Source organism: Myotis yumanensis, unplaced genomic scaffold (genome assembly GCF_028538775.1).
Source record: "Myotis yumanensis isolate MYYU_CA2020_CCGP unplaced genomic scaffold, mMyoYum1.0.hap1 SCAF_7, whole genome shotgun sequence".
Classification (NCBI taxonomy): Eukaryota; Metazoa; Chordata; class Mammalia; order Chiroptera; family Vespertilionidae; genus Myotis; species Myotis yumanensis.
The window spans coordinates 18,044,145-18,063,527 of record NW_027223758.1 but is presented as its reverse complement, the minus strand read 5'-3'; the positions used below and the strand labels follow the sequence as shown (position 1 = coordinate 18,063,527).

The window sequence follows — 19,383 nt, the reverse complement described above, 5'->3', positions numbered from 1 at the left end:
TGAAATTTTAGGAACTGGTCCTATCTTATATATTCAAAGCTTATTGCATTGAAGTGGACAGAGTGTGTATTATAAATGGGAATGAAGAGGAAAGTACTTATTCATTGCTCTTCCCACGGACTTACTCACTGTGTTCATCACATGTGTGTTAGCATCTGACATTGAGAAACACTCCAGCAGTTTATATTTTGAGAAGGTGCAAATAGATGATCAATGATACACTGCCACAGTACGTCTAGAAAAGCAAGACATACTTTTCTCTCTTGGATCTTAGACTCCAGATTTTTTTTAAAAGGTCAGTGTTATTTAACTTTAAAAGTGAACTTATTCACTGAAGAAGAAATGAACTACTGATCCACACAACAACATGGATGAGTCTCAAAAGGATTATGTTGAGTGAAAGATGCCAAACAAAAAAGAGTATGTACCATATGATTCCATTTATTCAAAACTCAGAGAGTCCTTCCTTGCATCTATCATTTCTCAAATTCCTCCAGGTTAAAAATTCAATATGCCTAGGTGCCATATTTTGGGGAAGTGTGTCCTGACCCCTATCAAAGTAGGGGCCAAGGATAACTCTAGCTTCCAGGATGAGTAACTGGGAGAAGAATAGTGTTTATAAGCGAAATAGAAAATACAAGAGGCAAGTTAGTTTAGGGGGGAAATATGAATTTAGTTTAGGACATAACAAGATGGAGATGCCCGAGAATATCAAGATATCCCGCATGTTGTTGAATATATGAATCTGATGTTACAGAAGTATAAGCCTGAAATATAGAATGTAGATTATACACAATGTATCATATCTCAGGAAAATTGTGGAAGATTTTGAAATAGTCAAAAGAGAAGTTTCTATGTAATACTGGGCATTTTTAAAAGGACCCCATGGAGTGATGTGATCGTTAGGAGGTGTGTGTCTTTCTCTTTGACTAAAGTGTTTTACAACTTTCAAGAAATAGAAATGAACTTTACAGGAATTGGATAATACAGTTGTTTTCTTTGCATAATAATGCAAATGTTTCCTGTTCACAACAATGAAAATGAATTTTGCATGGTAGACAGTATGTCTCTATAAATCAAAATTTTCTTTGAACCAATTTGAACATCCTTACTGGTCCTCTTTTTAATGAATGAGTTATGTAGAAGCTTTTTTTTTTTAATTGATTTTTTTTTACAGAGAGAAAGGGAGAGGGATAGAGAGTTAGAAACATCAATGAGAGAGAAACATTGATCAGCTGCCTCTTGCACACTCCCTACTGGGGATGTGTCCACAACTAAGGTACATGCCCCTGACCGGAATCGAACCTGGGACCCTTGAGTCCGCAGGCTGACGCTCTATCCACTGAACCAAACCGGTTAAGGCTGTAGAAGCTTTGACATGTTCTTGTCTTATATTTGTATGAGGGCCATGTTTCCTTTTTGAAACTTTTAACAATTTTGGAGGTTTCACCAACATCCCAATGGATTCACCTGATAAAACCAGGGAAATCATGTTGCTGAAGAACATGAAACCAGATTAGTACATCTCTTAAAGGGGCTCTGACTGATTGGCTTATGAAGATAAATACACTTATATAAATTACCTGTTCCTTAAATTCCCAGAAAATAAGGAAGTTAAACTTCTAATACTTTAAATGTGCTAGATTTTTTTTAAAGCCTTCTTACAGAAATTTCTAGTACAGAATCTAGGTGCAAGAATTAAAGCAAATCTTGGCCAAGTTATACTTAATGTTTGACTAACAAAACACACCTATGTCTTTCCTCAATGTAAAGTATAATAACACGTATTTTATTTGAACTCACTCCCTTACTGAGAGAATAATTAATTTGAATCTCCTAAATTTATAGAAGTGTAATGATCAAATGAACTAACATTACCCTTACATAATGTTTTAGGAACATGGAAATGTAAACTTGCTCAACAAAACCGAATAATTATTCTGACAAACTTTTTATATTAACAGTAATTGTTTCATAGTACATCGACTTAAATGAATTTTAAACCTCGTAAATACCAAATCGAGCTAATTAATCATAATTCTTGGATGCCTAGATACGTTCTAAGCGTAATTTTAAGTTTATATAGTTTTGCTTAGTTTTACAGGCTACAGAGAGGCTACATATCTCTGGGTCAGATCTGCCGGAAGCCGGTCCACCCTTGCTGCTTGACACAGTCACTGCAGGGAAGAAACATCTGCATAGCTTGTTTCAAGGGACCTGGCATATATGGCATATGTTTGCTCCCCCTCTTAGCGCTATGTGTTTTAAACAGGATCACCTCCCCAAGAAAGGTTGTTTCCCCAGGTGAGGATTTTTCCCTGGAATTAGGGATTAACAGGGCTAAGGAAGAGAATAAATCAGTAAAACCCCCTAGTGTTACAGAAATACTATGTACTACTTATGAAGAACTTGGACTAAGACTGTTGGCAATAAATTTGGGACTTGTTGGGCCCACATCCCCAGGGGTCTGCCCACCAGGGAAAGCACCAAAGACTATACCCCTGAAGACCCACTGACACAGGGCAGTCCCAGGGGCTGGGAGGACATAACTTTTACTGGGTAGGATAATCTCCTTCAGTCACTTCATTGTAGTTTATCAGTAGAGCAGCGACCTTGGAATAGCCCTTATAATGGAACACAGAGATTAACCTAGACAAGATTAAAATCAACAGAACTAGATACAGACAGGATTTTTGGCAGAGGTCAGATAAGAAACTATGGAAATAAAACAAGGAACTGTAGAAGGTTACCCAAAACATAACATGATGTGATTATAGAGGCATGCTTATAGGATCAAATGGTATAAATACAGATGTAACAGGACAATAAAGGGAGAACCTGGCTATGCTGATCAACTGAACGCTGCTGTCTCGGTGTCATTCCTTCTTCGCAGACTCTGTCCACACCTTTGGGAACACCTGGACCTGCTGGGGCTGGACCCCAACACAGATCAATAAGCTTAACCTCATTGTTGCCTCTTATAAAAAGGTTGGTGCCTGTGGGAGTTGCGCTCTGCGTAGTTAGGAGGTTTACTTCGTCCTCTAAAGTGCTTGACTATGACAATTCCCAACTATTCACCACCTCTAGGACGACAGGGATAGAAAAGCCGAGAGGAGCTGTGCTTCTAGCGCAGCCTCCGCAGAGAGCACAGCCATCAGGGCGAGCGAGGAGGAAACCTTGTAACGCAACGAAGCATAACCAAACCTGTGGAATTCACGATGAATCTTTTCTTTTTAATATTTGAAGGGTTTTTTTGTTATTTGTTTTTACGTACAAAGAAATAGCATTCTGTCTTCAGGTAGATGTCTTGAATGACCCATTCATGCAAGTTCACTGAGTCCACCCTAATGAAACCTACGTCCCTCGTGTACTGACGTTAACACTGGCGGCACAGGTTGAGGCCATATTTCCGGATCAAACCACGCCGGTTTGAGCAGATGCGTCAGGAACAAGAACCCTGCCCTAACCGGTTTGGCTCAGTGGATAGAGCATAGGCCTGCGGACTCAAGGGTCCCGGGTTCGATTCCAGTCAAGGGCATGTCCCTTGGTAGCGGGCACATCCCCAGTAGGAGGTGTATAGGAGGCAGCTGATCAATGTTTCTAACTCTCTAGTCCTCTCTCTTCCTCTCTGTAAAAAATCAATAAAATATGTTTTTGGGTAAAAAAAAAAACGAGAACCCTGGCCGAATTTCCCCGGATGGCTCCAGTAGAGTGGCCGGTGACCCATCTTGCTCCCTCTGCAGCAACAAGGCAAAAGGCACGATGAATCTTAACTAGACCCAGAGACCTGCCGCCACACGTGAGTGCGAGCACTGGCATCCCCACACTCACCGCCCCCACACTCCTTCCGCCCCGCCCCACCCTTTCCCGCGCGCTGACGCCTCTTTCCGGCCGGCTTCAGTTTCCTCTGCGCAGGGCCACCCCTTCTTCCGGGGCCATACGTCACCGTTCTCGCTTCCCTGTAACTAAGGTGATGAGAGGACCTTCCCACTGAAGCGGGCGGATGTCATGTTGGATCAAAGCGTGCACCTGAGGCGTGCTGGCTGCGCCTAGAAAACAGTCCGGCTGGCGCCGAGGTTTTCTAAAGCGGAAACGTTTAGCGGTGAACGTGGAGAAATGTTCTGAGGCACTGCGGTTTTGTAGAGCGAGGCACGAGTGTCTTGCCCTTTTCCAAGATGGCGGCGCGGCTTCTCTGAATGTCTTGCTTCCGCTTGCCTGACGGAGGAGGCGCTTTTTGATTGGCCCGTGGACGGCGCCGGGAGTGACGCACAGAGACGCTGACCAATCGACTTAGAGCTGAGCTGGACTTGGCGGTGGGAGCTGCTGCCGGTGTCTTGTAGGTGCGGACGGCTGCGGCCAGGTGGACGGCTACGGCCAGGTGAGTGGGGGACGCCGGAGGGGCCAGAGGTCTGAGGGCACAGGCGTGGGAGTGTAGGCGGCGAAGGGTTTGCTTCCGGGGTGAATTCTTTTACCCGTGGGCAGAGGAACGGGTGCAATTGGTGATCCAGGGGTCTTCTGAGAGTGACGCTTTCCCCGCCAGGCCGGCTTTCTCCAGGCGGCAGGCCGGCTTCTGATTAGGGAGGTCTCTGAAAGGAGGGGTGGGAAAGGACCCAGACCCCTTTTTCAGTTTTTGAACTCGCGTTTCGCGTGAAATGACTTCTGTTTCTTGATAGAGCTGAAACTAGAACACCGGACTTCTGACTGCCTTGGATTTAACTTTTGGTTAAACTTGGTTTCTGTGTCTTCTATGCCTTGGTGGATGGAGTAAGAGGGGTTCCGATTTTTTTTTTTTTTTGTCCGGCACTTCTCGGATCTTTCCAGCCCTTTCACATATTCATTCATTCAGCTGTTAATCTCTTCAGATCCCCTTCCCCTTTGAGAATTTGGCGTAAGCCATAGAACCATTTCCTTAGATGGTACTAGATGCACAGCCATTGACGCACAGAATTTCGCCTAAGTTTCAGAGGTTGTTTGAGCCTCAAATTCTGAGTGGGTTATGTGCCCATGGTTAAGAATCCATGCTGTACTGACACACTTAAAGGGCAGACTCCCTGAGCACCAAAGCCCAAGGAAGCAAGTCCTGCTTTGAAGGTCAGTTTCTGCACAGCAGCACCTCTGCTGTAGTCACAGCAGGTCCTCGAAGTTGATCGGCCTGGGGGTCAGTTCCTCCCGGTGATGCCAGCAGCAATCAAGGCTCAATTACAACAGGACAGTGCCCACACCGACGTACCTGTAGCACCCAGCTCAGGTGAACTGGGAGGCTGTGCCACTGAACCCTAGAGGACACCTACTACACACGGCCACTCTACCAAGTCCAGGGCACGTAGCAGGTTACCGAAGTACATAGAAAGAAGCATAGGGAAGCAGCCAAAATTTGAAGACAAACCCCAAATGAAAGGACAGGAAACGTTTCCAAAAAAAACAAAAACAATGGTTATAGGGATGCTGAAGGAACTTAGAACTTAAACAGCATGAAAATGGACATGGAACCCTGCTGGTATGGCTAAGTGGTTGAGCATCAACCCATAAACCAAGAGGTCACCAGATGGATTCTAGGTAAGGGCCCATGCCCATGGGTTGTGGGCTCGCTGCCCAGTAGGGGGCTTAAAGGAGGCAGCCGATAGATGTTTCTCTCCTTGATGTTTCTATCTCTCTATCCCTCCCCCTTCCTCTCTCTAAAATCAATAAAAACATAAGCAAAACAAAAACAGACATGGAAACCATTAAAATGAGCCAGTCAGTGTGAAGGATACTTTTAGGGTCCCTGGAGAAGGAATGCATGAGGCCAAAAGGGCTAGAGGATTATGAGTTAACTGGAGGCCCGGTGCACGAAATTCATGCATTAGAGGGAGGGAGTCCCTCCCCTGGGAACTGACCTTTAGACCTCTTCACAATCGGCATTCCCTTTTGCTTATATTACATTCCACTTGCTAAGACCATTATCTTTCCCCTCTGGACCTGCCCAGAGAATTCTCCACCCGAAAAAGCCCACCCAGAGTCCTTTAAAGTCTCTGATTCCTCTTGTCCCTGGATGCTGGCACCATTTTGGTTTTCCAGATGACCTAATCTATATAATAAAAGCCTAAGGGACCGTTACCGCAGAACAACCAGTCGCTATGATGCAACTGACCACCAGGGGCAGATGCTCAATGCAAGAGCTGCCCCCTGGTGGTCAGTGTGCTCCCACAGGGGGAGTGCTGCTCAGCCAGAAGCCAGGCTCATGGCTGGTGAGCACAGCGGCAGTGGTGGGAGCCTCCCCTGCCTCCATGGCAGTGCTAAGGAGCAGTAAACCAGGTTGTAAGCAGCAGCAAGCCAAGCAGTAAGGAGCAAGCAGGCAGGTGGTAAGGAGCAAGGGATCCCGGATTGTGAGAGGGATGTCCACCTGCCGGCTTAGGGGATCGGGCCTAAGCCAGCAGGCAGACATTCCCCAAAGGGTCCCGGACTGAGAGGGTGCAGGCTGGGCTGAGGGCCCTGCCCCCCCCCCCCCCCCATGCATGAATTTTGTGCACCTGGGAACTGATCTTTAGAATTCAATTATTTGATCAGACCTAACAGATACACTAACTGAAATGAAGAATAGTTTATAGGAAATCAACAGTAGAGTAGGTGAAGCCGAGAATCAGATCAGTGATTTGCAATGTAAGGAAGCAAAAAACACCCAATCAGAATAGCAATAAGAAAAATAATCCAAAAAAATGAAGATAGTATAGGAAGCTTCTGGGATAACTTCTAGCATTCCACCATTCACATCATGAGTGTGCAAGGAGAAGAAGGAGAGCAAGAAGTTGAGAACCCATTTGAAAAAATGACAGAAAACTTCCCTAACCTGGTGAAGGAAATAGACATACAAGTCCAGGAAGCCCAGAGAGTCCCAAAGAAGATGACCCCAAAGAGGCCAATACTGAGACACATCATAATTACAATGCAAAAGGTTAAAAGATTCTTAAAAGCAGCAAGAGAAAATAAGTTAGTTACCTACAAGAGAGCTCGCATAAAGCTGTCAGCTGATTTCTCAACAGAAACTTTGCAGGCCAGAAGGGGGTGGCAAGAAATATTTAAAGTGACGACAGCAAGGACCTACAACCAAGATTATGCTACCCAGGAAAGTTGTCATTTAGAATTGAAGGATCTATAAAGAACTTTCCAGACAACAAAAAGTTAATGGGGTTCATTACCACTGAATCATTATTACATGAAATGTTAAAGGTTCTTATTTATTTATTTATTTTTAAATATATTTTATTGGTTTTTTACAGAGAGGAAGGGAGAGGGATAGAGAGCTAGAAACATCGATGAGAGAGAAACATGGATCAGCTGCCTCCTGCACACTCCCTACTGGGGATGTGCCCGCAACCAAGATACATGCCCTTGATTGGAATCGAACCTGGGACCCTTGAGTCCGCAGGCTGACGCTCTATCCACTGAGCCAAACCGGTCAGGGCAGAGGTTCTTTAAAAAGAAGAAAAAATAAATGATAAAAAATGTGAACAATAAAATGACAATAAATATCTATCAAACAATTGAATCTAAAAAACAATAAACAAGCAAGCAAAACAGAAACAGACTAATAGATACAGAGAACATTTTGATCATTGACAGATAGGAGGGGGGTTAGGGGAATGGGTGAAAAAGGTGAAGGTGTTAAGTACAAATTGGTTGTTACAGAGTAGTCATGGGGATGTAAAGTACAGCATAGGGAATATTGTCAATAATATTGTAATAGCTACATATCGTGTCAGATGGGTGCTAGATTTATCAGGGTGATCACTTCGTAAGTTGCCTAAATGTCTAATCACAAGGTTATACACCTGAAACTAAAATAATATTGTATGTCAACCGTAACTGAAAAATAAAAAATGTTTTTTGGTTTTTGTTAAATAATACATGCTGTAGAAGAAGGCATGAGGGGAAGAGACAGTGGGAAACTGAGAGAGCAGGTTTTACTATGTAGTTGCTTGAGGACATTGGATAGAGCCAGTACCTGTTTTGAGAAGGGAAGTAGCCAGTGAAGCCTGTTGAGGTACTTGCTGAGAACTGTGATCTTAGAATGATATCCATTTGCCATCCAGGAAGCTACAGAAGTGCCTCCTGTGTACAGTGCTTCAGTTTCCCACTTTTGCCAGAAATAACAAATATATGCCATAGAGTTGCATGCGGAACAAATATTTGGAATTTTTGTGGGTAGGTTATGTATAGTAGACTAATTCATTCGTTTTTCTAGCCATATATTACTATTATCTTGGTTCAAATCATTACAGTAAGGCGCTTCTGATAATAATATGGAGACAATTATTATTCAGCACAGTATGAAATGAGCACTAGAGGCCAGTAATATTGTAGATTCTTTAATTTGCTTCCCCTTGAGGTGCTTGTTCTCTTAAAGCCTAATAGCTGAGATGTGTGTTAGCTTGCATTTTAGGATATAAACAGGATGTATAAAATATTCTATGGAGTTGGTGTTATTGGGGTTTGAAAAGGTTAGTCTGAATGACTATTTTATTACTGGAATCTCTCAAGGCATGGGCATGAGCAACCATGGTGAGAGTAAAGAGGTCTTGGTGAGGAAGTCACTCAGCATAATAGCAAACTTTCCTTTGTAATTTTGGTGATTCCAAGTAAAAATTCACTCAGAACTGGTGGCTGTTCCCATTATGAATTGGATTCCCATATCAATATCCAGTTCTTTCCTCCACAGGTAACAAAGGGAGAAGGGAAAAGGGCACAAAAACAAGATCACTTGACATGTAAAATTTAGTAGTGTTTATTTTAGTAGAGCAAGGAAGGAAAGAGATTAGGGAGGAAGGTAGCTGGATGCTGAAACAGAGTTTGAGACTAACCCTTGGGCAAGGAGCTGAAATGATTGGCTGAGATGATGAGATGACATGAGGTTTAAATGCAGCTTAGAGATGATCAAATGATTGTAAGCCTCCTGCTCCTTTTATTTTTTTAAGTTTTAGAGAGGAAGGTTGAGGAACGAACAGTAGTCAAAGATAATCAGCTTTTGGGGGTCATCGGGAAGCAAGTGTTGTCATCCTACAGTGACAGGTTCTTCCAGACTTAGTGTTAAACATTGCGCTAGGGGACCTTTTTTTTTTTTTGTCTTTGAAGTTTAGTTGACAATTTCACATACAATTAAAATTTTATCTTCAGTTTCTTTTTAGACTATGGCAACGTATCTGGAGTTCATTCAGCAGAATGAAGAACGGGATGGTGTGCGTTTCAGTTGGAATGTGTGGCCTTCTAGCCGTCTCGAGGCTACGAGAATGGTTGTACCTTTGGCTTGTCTCCTTACACCTTTGAAAGAACGTCTAGACCTGCCCCCTGTACAATATGAACCTGTGCTGTGCAGCAGGCCAACTTGCAAAGCCATTCTCAATCCACTTTGGTATGAATTCATTTTAAAACTAGTAAATGATCAATACAGTAAATTATGACATTTCTGTGATTCTCATTTAAGTGATTGAATTTGGGCAAGGCATCAAATTTGAGATTAGTAAATGATGAGATTCTTTTTTTTTGTTTTAAACATGCTTTTTATTGATTCCAGAGAGGAATGGAGAGGTAGAGAGAGATAGAACATCAATGATGAGAAACAATCATTGATTGGTTGCACACCCCCTACTGAGGATTGTGCTCGAAACCTGGGCATGGGACCTGACCATGACCTCCTATTTCATAGGTGGACCCCAACCACAGAGCCACACTGGCTGGGTGATGGTGAGATTCTTAGCTGATGAATGCTTTTAGAAATCTCCCTGATACCCAGGCCAGGAAGCTCAGTTGGTTAGAGCATTGTCCCGATCTGCCAAGGTTGCAGGTTTGATCTCTGGTCAGGGCACATATAAGAATCAATCAATGAATGCATAAGTAAGTAGAATAACGTGTTTCTCCCTCTCTCTTTCCTATCCCTCCCTTCTTCCCTCCCCCCCTCACTCTCTTTCAAAATCAAATAAAAATTTAAAAATAAAGTGATCTCCCTTCAGATAAAATTAGAATTTATGAGGGAATGAGGTGGAAGTAGAGGGAAAGGATTTGAAATTCACTTTTTTGGGGCTGATTTTCAGTTTGTATTTAGGTGAATTTTAGATTTTATTGGTGCCCTTTAAAGCATTAAAAAAAAATCAAAAAGCTTAGACAGTTTTCTCATACCTATTTAGTATAATGATGATATAATAGAAGAAATTTTAACTCTTTTCTTGTTTGTTTATAAATTTTTATTTATTGATTGATTTTTAGAGAGAGAAAGACACACACACACACACAGACATGGATTTGTTGCTCCACCCACCCATGCATTCATTGGTTGCCTCTTTTATGTGACCTGACCAGAGCTGCAACCTTGGTGTATTAGAATGACACTCTAATTAACTGAGCTACGGGCGAAATTTTAACTCTTAATGATTTTATTGTTAAGTATAAATTTTTTTGTCCCTATGATATTTCTCTTAAATGTGGGTACTATTTGAAAGAATTTTTTTTTTTTAAATATATTTTATTGATTTTTTACAGAGAGGAAGGGAGAGAAATAGAGAGTTAGAAACATCGATGAGAGAGAAACATTGATCAGCCGCCTCCTGCACACCTCCAACTGGGGATGTGCTCGCAACCAACGCCCATGCCCCTGACCGGAATCGAACCCGGGACCCTTCAGTCCGCAGGCCGACGCTCTATCCACTGAGCCAAACCGGCTACGGCTGAAAGAATTTTTAAATAGGTGAAGAATGTCATTAATATTCTTTAACAGATAAAATTCTTATATGAGGGAACATTTTTTACTCCATTCCCTTGCTTTATGTAATGTGTCCACATATAAGATGTTGCTGCCTTCTTTTAAAATGATAGTCACTTATTGTTAATTTTCTAAATGTAGAAAGTGGAGTGGGGAGGGAGGCAACTAAAGTATCTTGAACCAATTCTAGGAATTTTATCAACTCAGAAGCATGCCTGCTCAACCTTTCTTCAAGTGAGCTAAGTGAAAGCCTGGGAAGTTTTTCCCCATGTGAAATATACTTCTTAGTATTGAAATTTAGTAGTTTCACATATCTGAACAATAAAGATGTTAGAAAAATTACAACGACTATGTTAAGATAACATGGCAAAAGGATATAAGCCATTTTAAATATCTAGGAAATTGGAAAAGAAGAAAAAAGGACTTACTAAATGTCTCATTACTGCTGTTTGAAGGAAACCTTTGTTGTATTTAACAGCCAGAACTTTAACTGCAGTGAATGTGTTACATACCTTTATCCATACACCCATATAGAATCACATCTATGCAATTTACTAAACTTGAAGTTTATATTTGAATGCTTTCTACCTTAAAATTGAACATGTTACCTAGTTGTGGTATTTTTTTTTCCACAGTCAAGTTGATTATCGGGCAAAACTTTGGGCCTGTAATTTCTGTTTCCAAAGAAATCAGGTATGTGAATATTTTTTAAAGTATTTTCTTTGTTTGAATTGTACTACTCTGGAAAAAATTAAGTGATGTTGAATTGTGCCTTGGCAGGCAGCAATTTCTGCTAAACTCAAGGTGATAGCTCTAATAAGTTCTCTGTAGGCAGTGAATATGTTACCACAAGAGAACAGATATGTTGTTTATATTTCATTTGACTTCAGTTTATTCTAATTGGATAGTGTACATTACTGAATTTCCATTTTCTGATCTTTCTAACTTTTAGAGTCCAAGTATCAGTGTTGGGCTTCTTTTGACTTTAAAAATTTTAAACTACTAAACTAGAAGGTGCTCACAAGTCACAAGAAAGACTCTTTAAAATGAATGTGCCTATGATGGAAAGGTTCTAGAACTGGATTGTGGTGATCATTGCACAATGCTGTACATTTATAAAAAGTCATGAAATTGTACATTTAAAATGGATGGTTTTTCTTGATATATAAACTACCACAATAAAGCTGTCAGAAAAAATTTGTGCCCAACATAATGTACAGTGCTCTAGTAGATCTTAAGGTATAAAAACATGCATTTATTTATTCATATATTTTATTATAATTACAATTAGCAGTCTCATTCTCAGATATTGCAACAATAAGCCCAGGGATGAAAAGAATAATGTAGAGTTGATGAGTAACTATAGGCTTGGAAACTATAAGCAGATACCATTCCCAAATTATTTCCATGAGAGACTCAGAAGTATATATAAATCTTAAACATTTCTACCTCCTAGTACATTTTTAAAAAAATATATTTTATTGATTTCAGAGAGGGGGAAAGAGAGAGAAACATCAATGATGAAAGAGAACCATTGATTGGCTGTCTTCTGCACGCTCCCTACTGGGGATCAAGCCTGCAACCCAGGCATGTGCCCTTGACCAGAATCAAACCCGGGACCCTTCAGTCCGTAGGCTGACATTCTATCCATTGAGCCAAACCAACTAGGGCTCCTAGTACATTCTGAATTGATATCTGTGTTTAATATAATTTATTGTGAAAATTCTAAGGTATCCAATGACAATGTCAACAGAGTAAAAAGGAGACCCATAGAATGGCTGAAAATACTTGCAAATCATATATCTAGTAAGAGATTAATATCCAGAACTCCTAATACTCAAAGAACAAAAAACTATCAATCAACCTAATTAAAAAATGGGTAAAGAATTTGAATAGATATTTTTCCAAAGAAGATATACAAGTGGCCAATAAGCACCTGAAAAGATGCTTAATTATTAGAGATGCTTACCAAATGATGCGACATTTCCACTTCTGGATATGTACCCAAAATAATTGAAAGCAAGGTCTTGAAGAGATACTTGTACATCCATGTTCATAACAGCGTTTTCACAATAGCTAAAGAATAGAAGCAACTCAAGTAAATGGAAAAACACAATGTGGTATAATGCCTACAATGCAATATTTAGCCTTAAAATGGAAATTCTGATATGTGCCATAACTTGGAAAAACCTTAAGGACATTATGCTAAATGAAATAAGCTAGTTACAAAAGACAAATACTCTGATACCATTTTGATGAGGTACTTGGAGTAGTCAAATTCTTAGTCACAAAGTAGAACTGTGGTTTCCAGGGGTTGGGGGAGGGGAAAATGGAGAATTGTTGTTTAATAGATTCCAAGTCTCACTTTTTTAAGATGAAAAGTTCTGGAGATGGATGGTGAAGACAGTTGTACAACATTATAAATGTATTTAAGATCACTGAACTGTACACTGAAAAAAGATAAAGATGGTGAAATTTATATGTATTTTACTGTAATAAAAATTTGGGGGGAAAAATTTAACCTATGAACTATGAATTTAAAATGTTTGGAGGGAGTTTTAAAAACAAGAAAATGCTTGTGGCATGTTAAGCGCAAAAAGCAGGTCACAAAATTGTATATATAGGACAACCTCAGTTGTGCGTAAGTAGGAAAAGTCTGCAAGTAAAAATGCCAAGATGTTGACAGTGACTACCTCACGGTGATAGGATTGTGAGGGTTTTTTCTTTCTGTTTTCTTATATTTTCCTGTACTTTCCAATTTTTCTACAGCAAACATGTATTACTCTATTGATAACAGCTGAAATAACCCAAATAAAAGCTTTGGTCTTCCAGCGGTTCTCAGCCTGTGGGTCGAGAACAATGAAAATACATCCTGCATATCAGATATTTACATTACAATTCACAACAGTAGCAAAATTACAGTTATGAAGCTGCAACGAAAATATTTTATGGTTAGGGGTCACAACAACATGAGGAACTGTATTAAAGGGTCGCGGCATTAGGAAGGTTGAGAACCACTGCATAGACCATTGATACAGCTAAAATCTCTGCCTTTAGTTTGCAGGACAACACTTAAAAATGGTTTTTAATAGTGCATTTTTTAATCATTTAGAAGTTACAATTAACCTAAAGCTGCATTAAAAAATGTTATAATGGAATGTAAATATAAGGCATGGTTATAGACTTTAAATTCTGATTTTTGTATTTTAGTAATATACTTATTTTGTGTTTTCAAAATTAATATGTTATCATTAACTATTATTACAAATGGGAAATAAAAGGTATAACATACAAAGTTTTTGACCCTAATAAAACATGGCTTTGTTTTCATCTCTTCAGTTTCCTCCAGCTTACACAGGCATATCTGAGGTGAATCAGCCTGCTGAATTGATGCCCCAGTTTTCTACAATTGAGTACATGATACAGGTTTGTTGCACATTTAATGTTAAATATTGAGATTCTCTTGAAATGCTTTATCTTCCATGTGGAGTTAAAGCTATGAGGGCAGCAAGATTCTAAACATTAAGTTATGGCTCGTGTGCACTTTCTGGCATTTTCAGGTCTTGGGAGAAGGCTATAAAAAAGAGGTAGCACTGAATAAATTCAAACCCTGTCCTTCACAGCCTTCTCCATTTCAGTTGATGGTACTTCATCTTCTAGTTGTTCAGCTTAAAAAACCTTAGATTCACCCTTGACTTTCTTTCTCATCCCATATCTAATCCATTAGGAAATCCCATTGGGTCTATATTCAGAATTTATCCAGAATCCATCCAATTTTCTCCCACTGCTGCTATCCTGGGCCAGCCACCACCTCTCACTTGAAATACTGGGGCATTCTCCAACTCTCCTTCCATGTGTTACCCTTGTCCAGAGTAACAGATAGTGTCACAACCCTTTGTGAACCAATTCTGTGTTACCACTCCGACCTCAGTTTTTGCTAGTTTCCTCATTCAGCCAGATGGGCCTCCTTGTCTTGCCTCCTAACATGCCAGGAACAAACATGCCAGGAACAAGCATGCCTGCAATGCTCTGCCTGTGGGCCTTGCTCTCACTTGTGCTCAGGTGGACTCTTATCCTCCTCCCTCCCTGTCCTCCAGGTTTTTACTCAAATGTTACTTTTTTAATGAGACTGCCCTGACCTGCCATTTAATACTAGAACCAGCCCCTTACCTACACTCCTGGCATTTGCAATCCCCTTACCTTCTCCATTCCAGAAAGTTAGCTCCTTGAGGCTGGCAGGGATCTTTGCTGCTTTGGTTCACTGAGTTATCCCAGGACCTGGAACAATGTCTGATACTTAGAAGGCTTTCAAAAACGTGGAATAATTTGTTAGATACAAATAGTTTTTTTCTTTTAGTTTTTTTTTCCAGTTTGCTTTAATAGAACCTGTTATTAAATGATGTTTGTTTAGCTCTTCTTATCCCCGGACAGTAAATATAGTTGAAGACTTGTTATTTACATACTGATTTGACTTAAAAGAGCTCGATCTGTCTATTTGTATATTGATTACTATGCTGTTTTTCTCTGCATAAAGCGAGGTCCACAGTCTCCTCTAGTCTTCCTCTATGTGGTCGACACATGCCTAGAAGAAGAGGACCTTCAAGCACTCAAAGAATCTCTACAAATGTCCCTGAGTCTCCTTCCTCCAGACGCTCTGGTGGGTTTGATCACGTTTGGGAGGATGGTGCAGGTTCATGAACTCAGCTGTGAAGGAATCTCCAAAAGTTATGTCTTCCGAGGGACCAAGGATTTAACTGCAAAACAGATACAGGTTTGTGCTTTAACTTGTATACAAGCAGGAGCAAAGTTTTTTTTTTAAAAAAAACAACATGTTTTTATTGATTTTACAGAGAGGGAGAGATAGAAACATTAATGAGAGATTGATTGGCTGTCTCCTGCATGCCCCCTACTGGGGATCGAGCCCACAACCTGTAGGCATGTGCCCTGACGAATCAATCTGGTGATCTCTTGGTTCATGAGTCGATGCTCAGCCGCTGAGCCACACTGGCTGGGTGCAAGGGTATTTCTTAAAAATTAATTAGTCCTTTGCTTTCAGTGTTAGAGGAAATGAGTCTTTTTGGTTCTTTTTTAGGATATGCTTGGCCTGACCAAGCCTGCCATGCCCATGCAACAAGCAAGACCTGCTCAACCACAGGAGCACCCTTTTGTTTCAAGCAGGTGAGGTACCGATGTAGAGTGTTGCACATACAGTAGTTGGCATGCAGGGCAATCCACTCAAGGGAAGAAAAATGTTAAAATTTTTAGTTTCTTATTTTTAGAGAAAAATAAATTAGGTCTAAATGATATTTAATGTTTAATAATGTATTTAACACAGCAGTATCTGTGTATCATATGTAACTGAATTATAAATGTTTTTACATACATGTGTGGCAAGTTCATTCAGAATGCTTTTCCTGTTAGCCTTGTATCATTACAAAGGGTTTGAGACCATTGTGCCCCTCCTCTTAAACACATGGCTGCTGTCCTTTTTGATTCATAAATCTGGGAAAACTGAAAAGGCTTCTGTTGGGTGTCCTCAAACCTGAAATCAGGCACTTACTTCACTTAGCCCTTTGAGTGTCTGGGGCTGCCCTGGGCCGGGTTAATATTCAGCAAACATGATAAAATGCATTGCCTGACCTGCTGGGACATTCTCTTATGCTGTTAAGAAACCAGTGTTACTCTCTATTACTCCCAAGGCTCAAGAGAAACACAAATTATGAATCTTCAGAATGATGAAGATTGTCCACATAATGAACCTTACGATTCGCACCTATTTAAATTGATTTTTTCCATGTTACACGTATAAATTGCTACATATTAGGCTTTAAGATGTATTTTTGAATAAAATTGCTTTGAGTTGTTTTTGTAGTTAGAGATAACTTGGAAGAAAAAATTACAAGTTTTTTTATTCTGAATAATTATTTTAAAGAGCAGTAAATATGTATTACTTAGAGCTGAAGACCTGAGTACGTTTTAAAACCAGGATGAATGTGTCTATTCAAAATCATGCAGGTTTCTGCAGCCTGTTCACAAGATTGACATGAACCTCACTGACCTTCTGGGGGAGCTGCAGAGGGACCCATGGCCCGTAAATCAGGGGAAGAGACCTTTGCGATCCACTGGTGTTGCTTTGTCTATTGCTGTTGGCTTGTTGGAGGTAACTGAGAATTGACTGGATTCTTCAAACCAGGGGTCCTCAAACTTTTTAAACAGGGGGCCAGTTCACTGTCCCTCAGACCGTTGGAGGGCCGGACTATAGTTTAAAAAAAAACTATGAACAAATTCCTGTGCACACTGCACATATCTTATTTTGAAGTAAAAAAACAAAACGGGAACAAATACAATATTTGTATTTGCATGTGGCCTGCAGGCCGTAGTTTGAGGACCCCTGCTTCAAACCATGCATACTTGCTCTCAGAAGTAGCTTTCAAACTGTGCTTGAGAACCAGTTGCAACCTAAGTCAGCTGACTGTTAATTTACCAGAAAGTGCTTCAGTTATTATTATCCACCTTGAAGAAGCCCTCGATGTTTTAAAATTTACCAAGTTTTCATGAGAAACACACCGCAATTAGGGCAATGTTAAGTGCTCACAATAAATTAATAAAAATGTACACAACCTTCAGGTTGGAAGAGATATGGCTGCTTCTGTGCATTGTCATCTCTGTTATTCTGCAATATTGGTATTCAGTATAGCTGATGAGAACTCATGTTTGTAGTATATTTTCAGGGAAACAGAAAGATACTGGAGGTGGAGTTGTCTGCTTCTAAAATGCTGCCATTTACTGTTTTAGGGCACTTTTCCAAACACCGGAGCCAGGATTATGTTGTTTACAGGGGGTCCCCCCACCCAAGGACCTGGAATGGTGGTTGGAGATGAATTAAAGGTTCCTATTCGTTCCTGGCATGATATTGAGAAAGATAACGCACGTTTCATGAAGAAAGCAACCAAGGTAGGTGCTTCTGGATACAGGCTGTAGTCAAGTTGTGGTAGCCCAGAGCTGGGTTTAGGCTCCTCTGGAGTGGCAGCTACTTTGCTGAGGCCATGCTTCATGGTCAGCAAGTTGCTCTTGCTGGGATGACCTTGCAGATCTTGGCTGCTGTTAAATTACTGAGAACTTAGAGTAGGTGGCTTTAAAACTGCCAAAAATGTTTTGAGATTGAGAACTCTCAATTATTTGGATTTTTTTTGTTTGTTTTTTAAAATATATCTTTATTGATTTTAGAGTGGAAGGGAGAGGGAAAGAGAGATAGAAACATCAATGATGAGAGAGAATCATTGATTGGCTGCCTCCTGCAGGTCCCCTACTGGGGATAAAGCCTGCAACCCAGGCATGTGCCCTTGACCGGAATCGAACCTGGGACCCTTCAATCCAAAGGCTGATGCTCTATCCACTGAGCCAAACCAGTTAGGGCTATTTGGATTTTTTTTTAAAAACTATCTCCATATCCCTATATTTGATTATTTCCCTTTGGAATAATAAGGCATATCTGGGGAATAATTTTACTGTTTCCTAAAGCTGGTTTACTTTTCTTCACAGCACTATGAAATGCTTGCTAATCGAACTGCTACAAATGGCCACTGCATTGATATTTATGCTTGTGCCCTTGATCAAACCGGACTTTTGGAGATGAAATGCTGTGCAAATCTTACTGGGTATGTTGACAGCAAACACCTGGAAACGCGAGAGTGTTTATTTTAAGGAAAAAGAAATGTGTGATGCAACAATAGGAAAGGACAAGGCTGACTTAGTTAAGTATTCAGCTAGGTCTAGGCTGTGGCTTCCATGGCTGGGAAGGTGTGTGGGCCGGTTGGACGAAGAAACACTGGTGAAAAGGAAGTCTCAAGGGTTCACTACGAACAAATCTTTATCAGAGTAACTTCCTTTCTTTCTTAGAGTTGTTATAGATACTAGAGCAGGAAAGAAAGCAAGCATGAAGTATGTGGCCTTCAGCAAAGCACTTGCTTGTGAGAAGAGAAATTGGTCCAAATGCCAGAGCAATTAGGAGACCCTTCACCTGGCTTAGTGACCTTTCCTCGTGTCTATCACTGAGCATGCGCTAAGCTTAGAGGGTGCATCCCAAGGCGCACTGACTTAGATCCTAAGTCCATAACGTGCGCACAGTGTAGAGCAGTGGTTCCCAAACTTATTTGGCCTACCGCCCCCTTTCCAGAAAAAATATTACTCAGCCCCTGGAAATTAATTTTTTATTTTAATAGCAGTTACTCATCGCCCCCAGTTACTCCATGCACCTGTGGCCATCACCGCCCCCCTGGATCGCTGCAGCGCCCACAGAGTGGGCGGTAGCGCCCACTTTGGGAATCAATGGTGTAGAGCCATGATTCCCAAAGTGCAGTGATGCCTGGCCAGCAACCTTCAAGACTCTTGGGGACTGATTAGGAATGTATATCCTCAGGCCTCACCCAGACCTGATTCAGGAACTGTGGAGGTGCAACTCAGCAGTCGGTTGGTTTTTTAAAAATATATTTTTATTGATTTCAGAGAGGAAGGGGGAGAGAGAGAGAGAGAGAGAAACATCAATGATGAGAGAGAATCATTAATTGGCTGCCTCCTGCACACCCCCTCCTGGGGCTAGAGCCTGCAACCCCGGCATGTGCCCTTGACCAGAATTGCACCCGGGACTCTTCAGT

The 19,383-nt window shown here is 40.9% G+C and overlaps 1 protein-coding gene and 1 pseudogene across 1 annotated transcript in view; one reads left to right on the top strand and one right to left on the bottom strand.

Annotated features, from left to right (window-relative positions):
- Positions 1-3,256: 3,256 nt before the first annotated feature.
- Positions 3,257-3,727, bottom strand: LOC139014266 (small ribosomal subunit protein uS14-like; annotated as a pseudogene).
- A 256-nt stretch (positions 3,728-3,983) lies between these two features.
- Positions 3,984-19,383, top strand: part of SEC23B (SEC23 homolog B, COPII coat complex component) — a 46,134-nt gene continuing 30,734 nt past the window's right edge. Inside the window, exons 1-9 of the mRNA XM_070419853.1 lie at positions 3,984-4,378; positions 9,151-9,385; positions 11,365-11,422; positions 14,069-14,155; positions 15,264-15,500; positions 15,822-15,907; positions 16,745-16,889; positions 17,525-17,683; positions 18,272-18,387. Of these exons, the coding sequence (XP_070275954.1) occupies positions 9,165-9,385; positions 11,365-11,422; positions 14,069-14,155; positions 15,264-15,500; positions 15,822-15,907; positions 16,745-16,889; positions 17,525-17,683; positions 18,272-18,387 (1,109 nt within the window). The 5' untranslated portion in view covers positions 3,984-4,378; positions 9,151-9,164. The remainder of the gene's footprint in view (positions 4,379-9,150; positions 9,386-11,364; positions 11,423-14,068; positions 14,156-15,263; positions 15,501-15,821; positions 15,908-16,744; positions 16,890-17,524; positions 17,684-18,271; positions 18,388-19,383) is intronic.